At 49.6% G+C, this 7693-nt stretch overlaps 1 protein-coding gene across 1 annotated transcript in view; it reads right to left on the bottom strand.

The window, feature by feature from the left end:
* LOC139577178 (multiple C2 and transmembrane domain-containing protein 1-like) overlaps nt 1-7693 on the bottom strand; it is a 291904-nt gene that overhangs the window by 97291 nt on the left and 186920 nt on the right. The window contains exon 10 of the mRNA XM_071404089.1: nt 1796-1889. Within this exon, the coding sequence (XP_071260190.1) occupies nt 1796-1889 (94 nt within the window). The remainder of the gene's footprint in view (nt 1-1795; nt 1890-7693) is intronic.

Below are 7693 nucleotides of genomic sequence, written 5' to 3'. Positions count from 1 at the left end.
TAGGCTATGCACTTCTGTTGAACTCATTGGTTTGATGGCTAGGCTATGCACTTCTGTTGAACTCATTGGTTTGATGGCTAGGCTATGCACTTCTGTTGAACTCATTGGTTTGATGGCTAGGCTATGCACTTCTGTTGAACTCATTGGTTCGATGGCTAGGCTATGCACTTCTGTTGAACTCATTGGTTTGATGGCTAGGCTATGCACTTCTGTTGAACTCATTGGTTTGATGGCTAGGCTATGCACTTCTGTTGAACTCATTGGTTCGATGGCTAGGCTATGCACTTCTGTTGAACTCATTGGTTCGATGGCTAGGCTATGCACTTCTGTTGAACTCATTGGTTTGATGGCTAGGCTATGCACTTCTGTTGAACTCATTGGTTTGATGGCTAGGCTATGCACTTCTGTTGAACTCATTGGTTTGATGGCCAGGCTATGCACTTCTGTTGAACTCATTGGTTTGATGGCTAGGCTATGCACTTCTGTTGAACTCATTGGTTTGATGGCTAGGCTATGCACTTCTGTTGAACTCATTGGTTCGATGGCTAGGCTATGCACTTCTGTTGAACTCATTGGTTCGATGGCTAGGCTATGCACTTCTGTTGAACTCATTGGTTTGATGGCCAGGCTATGCACTTCTGTTGAACTCATTGGTTTGATGGCTAGGCTATGCACTTCTGTTGAACTCATTGGTTTGATGGCCAGGCTATGCACTTCTGTTGAACTCATTGGTTTGATGGCTAGGCTATGCACTTCTGTTGAACTCATTGGTTCGATGGCTAGGCTGATGGCTAGGCTATGCACTTCTGTTGAACTCATTGGTTGGATGGCCAGGCTATGCACTTCTGTTGAACTCATTGGTTGGATGGCCAGGCTATGCACTTCTGTTGAACTCATTGGTTGGATGGCCAGGCTATGCACTTCTGTTGAACTCATTGGTTGGATGGCTAGGCTATGCACTTCTGTTGAACTCATTGGTTGGATGGCCAGGCTATGCACTTCTGTTGAACTCATTGGTTGGATGGCTAGGCTATGCACTTCTGTTGAACTCATTGGTTGGATGGCTAGGCTATGCACTTCACCTCCGCAGTTCATATTTTTACATCACAACACTTGTAACTCTTGTTGCAACACAGCTGGGCAAAGATTTTTTTGCTTAAGTTCTGGTCTGAAAGTGACCTGAATACTTTACTGTAGAATAGCTACAGCAAAAGTAAAACCCAGACTGAGCTATGAGTACTGTATTTAGGTCAGCAGTACATAGAGGGATTTCCATTTGTTTCTCCGGTAATAAACAAAGGCAGAGCCATTAGGCCTTGCCCCAACCAGGAAATGAAGGAGTACGGCAGCTCTATCTGCTAATGTGTGTGAGTCCTCTCCCCTGAGTAAGGCCAAACTAACTCAGTCCCACTTCTTTTCCATTAGATAACACACACTGTGAAAAAGTCAAGAAGTTCTCTCCACTGTATACCTCATTAAAAGTAAGAAGTAATGGAGAAACAAGGATGCAAGAGCAACGTTTCTCCCCTAGATTAATTTCTCCCCAAAATAAAAGTGGTTCTAAATGAGATGTTCTGTAATCTAAATACGATCTCTAAGGGTTCTTATTGGCCATTGTCAATGACACCAAATAGATAGATTGATGTTTTATACATATGGCATGGGAAGAATACATTTTGTGGAAACATACAGACAAGCGGGAGTGCCGTTTAGCAACAGATTTACTAAAGTTATTCGCTCTTCATAGCAGAGAAGAAGATTTGTATGTCATTTGAAGAGGTTTTAGTTGACTTACCTGTGACGTCTGCTGCCATCAGCCCCTCTGATCTGATGACCTTAACCTGGACCACTCCCACGTCCTTCAGGTTGTGGAACGACCTCAGCACACTCTGCAGGTTAGAGGTCAGAGGTCAGGGGTGATGGGAACATTGAGTACATTAAGCTGTGGGAAACAGTTCATGACAGTTCAATTTACCACTAACATCCAAACGGTCACATTAAGTGAAGTCGAATGGGCAAAATGTATTTTCATTGCCCAGGCAGTCGACGATCTTCCCTTTCTCTCTTTTCTTTAGTTTAACACACAGGCACTATGTGCAGAAGAATGACATTACCTTTTCTGTTTTGTGTGAACGAGAGAGAGAGAGAGAGAGAGAGAGAGAGAGAGAGAGAGAGAGAGAGAGAGAGAGAGAGAGAGAGACACAGAGAGAGACAGACACAGAGAGAGACAGACAGAGAGAGAAAGACAGGGAGCGAGAGACTAAAACACACGCCATTTACTGATAAACGCCATATAGAGAAATTGCAGAGCTCAGACACTTCCCACTTCCACTGAGGCGTGACTGGGATTCAGGCAGTGATGTGATAGTTACTGGGCACTATCACTTATTTACTGGTCATACTGGTGTACACACACACACACACACACACACACACACACACACACACACACACACACACACACACACACACACACACACACACACACACACACACACACACACACACACACACACACACACACACACACACACACACACACACACACACACACACACACACACACACACACACACACACACCACTCTCTACAGGGTACAGTGATCATCTCTCGACTGTATGATGATGAAACCAGCCCAGTCTGCTGTGACTTTTTCTATCACTCAATGAAAACACACATCTCCATGTTAGCGGCAGCCTCATTGTCCCTTCACAGAGGTCAGATAGGACATAGGACAAGTCTGGCAGCGTAAATGTATGGACAGGTCTAGCAGATAAAGGAAAGAGCTGAGGAGGTGCAATCACACACACAGACACACACACACACACACACACACACACACACACACAGCCCTGCACTGAGAGCCGTGCTGGCGTGTCTTAAAAGCAGAGAAAACACACTTCACTTCAATTTATTTCTCTCTCTGGCAATAACCCCCTTACATACCCAGAGGAGTAATTATAATTTACATTTCAGAGTCAGGGCCAGGCTACAGACTTAATTTATTATAAACTCTGTCAGCCTCTGCCTGTTTCCAGCGATATTATTGTTGAAATGCCTTAGAATGAAGATGAGAGGAGAGGAAGGAGAAGGGGAGAAAAACCTTTCCACATAAGTTTAATACATGATTTCTCTGAAGATATGACAGCTTATTATTTGTGATTATTGAGGACGGCCTAAAAGAGAGAGAGAGAGAGAGAGAGAGAGAGAGAGAGAGAGAGAGAGAGAGAGAGAGAGAGAGAGAGAGAGAGAGAGAGAGAGAGAGAGAGAGAGAGAGAGAGAGAGAGAGAGAGAGAGAGAGAAAAAAAACATGGCTGATTTGTGAAGCCGGAACATTTCCATAGCAGAGGAATTTCTGATTTGCAGGGCTGCCTTTTCAGGCCCTCTCAATAGACAGGCAGATAGATTGAAAAGCTCAGGAGATGAGGCCTCTTTATTTTTTTAATGAAAGGCTGTAGAATATATTTTCCCACCCTCCAACCCATCCTCCCCCACCTCTCATCCTCCCCCACCTCCCAACCTCCCCCACATCCCCCACCTCCCATCCTCCCCCACATCCCCCACCTCCCATCCTCCTCCACCTCCCATCCTCACCCCCTCCCTCACCTCCCAACTTCCCCCCACCTCCCATCCTCCCCCACATCCCACATCCCACCTCCCATCCTCCCCCACCTCCCATCCTCCCATCCTCCCCCACCTCCCATCCTCCCAGCTACCAACCTCCCCCACATCCCATCCTCCCCTACCTCCCATCCTCCCATTCTCCCCCACCTCCCATCCTCCCAGCTACCAAGCTGACGAGGCTCGCTCGCTCTGGGTTCAGCCTAGCCCCATTACTGTTGAAGAGGATCCACCCCCTACCCGCCAGCAGGGACTAGGGATCGGAAGGTGGGGGGGTGCATGTGGCGAGAAAGGGGGGGAGGACGGGAAGAGGGGTTGGTTGTATGGCGGGGCCCCAGCTTGATTGACACCTTGTCACCGTGACGTCTTATTCCATCTCTGTTGTGGAGAAATGAATGTCAGCGCGCTGGGCCTTATGACTCGCTGTCATCTTGGAGGTGCCTCACCTTTTATCAACACTCCAAATAACATTTCATCCCCACCGACTGCCGGCTGGACAATCCGGTCAGGGGACATTCAATCGGATGACTGTGAAATGTCATAATAAAAATGGAATGCTAAGAGCTTCCTCCTCCTCCTCTCTCTTCCCTTTCTCTACATCTCTCTCTCTACCTCTTCCTCTCCTCTGCGTGGGTTGAGGCGCTGAGTTATGGGGGTGTATGGGGTTGTTATGGGGGTGTTATAAGGTATAGGGGCTGGTGGAGTGGAGGGGCAGCACTTGAGGAGAGGTCAGTGTGTCCCCCTCCACAGGTCCATTAAGACACATCAGTCCAGGTCCTTCTTGGCCATTAGTATGTATACATCCCACCTGCTCTGCTCCCCTCCCCTCGCCTACATACAGCTAATATAAACAATACACTGCAAAGCAGCACCATTACTGGGCTGAACACTAATAAATCAACACTTCTCTGTTAGGTGCTTAACAAGACACGCATACATAGAATGTCACGTTCGTACAGACGGGGACAGAAATGTAGAAACCTTATCAGAAAAAACTGAATGTAACTCAGTGAACGAGAGAGAATCTGTACACGGATGGGAAAAACTATGAGACGTTTAAACTGAAAGAAACCAACACAACCAACCAACACTCTCCTGTAAGAGAGACACATCACACAGCTAGAGAGACACCAGTCCTCCAACACCTCACAACTAGAGACACCAGTCCTCCAACACCTCACAACTAGAGACACCAGTCCTCCAACACCTCACAACTAGAGACACCAGTCCTCCAACACCTCACAACTAGAGACACCAGTCCTCCAGCATCTCACAGCTAGAGACACCCGTCCTCCAGCATCTCACAACTAGAGACACCAGTCCCCCAGCATCTCACAACTAGAGACACCAGTCCCCCAGCATCTCACAACTAGAGAGACACCAGTCCTCCAGCATCTCACAACTAGAGACACCAGTCCTCCAGCATCTCACAGCTAGAGAGACACCAGTCCTCCAGCATCTCACAGCTAGAGACACCAGTTCTCCAGCATCTCACAGCTAGAGAGACACCAGTCCTCCAGCATCTCACAGCTAGAGCGACACCAGTCCTCCAGCATCTCACAGCTAGAGAGACACCAGTCCTCCAGCATCTCACAGCTAGAGACACCAGTCCTCCAGCATCTCACAGCTAGAGAGACACCAGTCCTCCAGCATCTCACAGCTAGAGAGACACCAGTCCTCCAGCATCTCACAGCTAGAGACACCAGTCCTCCAGCATCTCACAGCTAGAGAGACACCAGTCCTCCAACCTCACAACTAGAGACACCAGTCCTCCAGCATCTCACAAATAGAGACACCAGTCCTCCAGTATCTCACAGCTAGAGACACCAGTTCTATAGCATCTCACAGCTAGAGACACCAGTCCTCCAGCATCTCACAACTAGAGACACCAGTCCTCCAGCATCTCACAACTAGAGACACCAGTCCTCCAGCATCTCACAACTAGAGACACAGGTCCCCCAGCATCTCACAGCTAGAGAGACACCAGTCCTCCAGCATCTCACAGCTAGGGAGACACCAGTCCTCCAGCATCTCACAGCTAGAGAGACACCAGTCCTCCAGCATCTCACAGCTAGAGAGACACCAGTCCTCCAGCATCTCACAGCTAGAGACACCAGTCCTCCAGCATCTCACAGCTAGAGACACCAGTCTTCCAGCATCTCACAGCTAGAGACACCAGTACTCCAGCATCTCACAGCTAGAGAGACACCAGTCCTCCAGCATCTCACAGCTAGAGACACCAGTCCTCCAGCATCTCACAGCTAGAGAGACACCAGTCCTCCAGCATCTCACAGCTAGAGACACCAGTCCTCCAGTATCGCACAGCTTGAGAGACACCAGTCCTCCAGCATCTCACAGCTAGAGACACCAGTCCTCCAGCATCTCACAGCTAGAGACACCAGTCCTCCATCATCTCACAGCTAGAGACACCAGTCCTCCAGCATCTCACAGCTAGAGAGACACCAGTCCTCCAGCATCTCACAGCTAGAGACACCAGTCCTCCAGCATCTCACAGCTAGATACACCAGTCCTCCAGCATCTCACAGCTAGAGACACCAGTCCTCCAGCATCTCACAGCTAGAGACACCAGTCCTCCAGCATCGCACAGCTAGAGAGACACCAGTCCTCCAGCATCTCACAGCTAGAGAGACACCAGTCCTCCAGCATCTCAGAGCTAGAGACACCAGTCCTCCAGCATCTCACAGCTAGAGACACCAGTCCTCCAGCATCTCACAGCTAGAGAGACACCAGTCCTCCAGCATCTCACAGCTAGAGACACCAGTCATCCAGCATCTCACAGCTAGAGACACCAGTCCTCCAGCATCTCACAGCTAGAGAGACACCAGTCCTCCAGTATCGCACAGCTTGAGAGACACCAGTCCTCCAGCATCTCACAGCTAGAGACACCAGTCCTCCAGCATCTCACAGCTAGAGACACCAGTCCTCCATCATCTCACAGCTAGAGACACCAGTCCTCCAGCATCTCACAGCTAGAGAGACACCAGTCCTCCAGCATCTCACAGCTAGAGACACCAGTCCTCCAGCATCTCACAGCTAGATACACCAGTCCTCCAGCATCTCACAGCTAGAGACACCAGTCCTCCAGCATCTCACAGCTAGAGAGACACCAGTCCTCCAGCATCTCACAGCTAGAGACACCAGTCCTCCAGCATCTCACAGCTAGAGAGACACCAGTCCTCCAGCATCTCACAGCTAGAGACACCAGTCCTCCAGCATCTCACAGCTAGAGACACCAGTCCTCCAGCATCTCACAGCTAGAGAGACACCAGTCCTCCAGCATCTCACAGCTAGAGACACCAGTCCTCCAGCATCTCACAGCTAGAGACACACCAGTCCTCCAGCATCTCACAGCTAGAGAGACACCAGTCCTCCAGCATCTCACAGCTAGAGACACCAGTTCTCCAGCATCTCACAGCTAGAGACACCAGTCTTCCAGCATCTCACAGCTAGAGAGACACCAGTCCTCCAGCATCTCACAGCTAGAGACACCAGTCCTCCAGCATCTCACAGCTAGAGACACCAGTCCTCCAGCATCTCACAGCTAGAGACACCAGTCCTCCAGCATCTCACAGCTAGAGACACCCGTCCTCCAGCATCTCACAACTAGAGACACCAGTCCCCCAGCATCTCACAACTAGAGACACCAGTCCCCCAGCATCTCACAGCTAGAGAGACACCAGTCCTCCAGCATCTCACAACTAGAGACACCAGTCCCCCAGCATCTCACAGCTAGAGAGACACCAGTCCTCCAGCATCTCACAGCTAGAGACACCAGTTCTCCAGCATCTCACAGCTAGAGAGACACCAGTCCTCCAGCATCTCACAGCTAGAGAGACACCAGTCCTCCAGCATCTCACAGCTAGAGAGACACCAGTCCTCCAGCATCTCACAGCTAGAGACACCAGTCCTCCAGCATCTCACAGCTAGAGAGACACCAGTCCTCCAGTATCTCACAGCTAGAGAGACACCAGTCCTCCAGCATCTCACAGCTAGAGACACCAGTCCTCCAGCATCTCACAGCTAGAGAGACACCAGTCCTCCAACACCTCA

This window comes from Salvelinus alpinus, chromosome 5, assembly GCF_045679555.1.
Source record: "Salvelinus alpinus chromosome 5, SLU_Salpinus.1, whole genome shotgun sequence".
NCBI classification, from domain to species: Eukaryota; Metazoa; Chordata; class Actinopteri; order Salmoniformes; family Salmonidae; genus Salvelinus; species Salvelinus alpinus.
The sequence above is the reverse complement of the archived record's forward strand: the minus strand, read 5'-3'. Positions and strand labels throughout refer to the sequence as shown.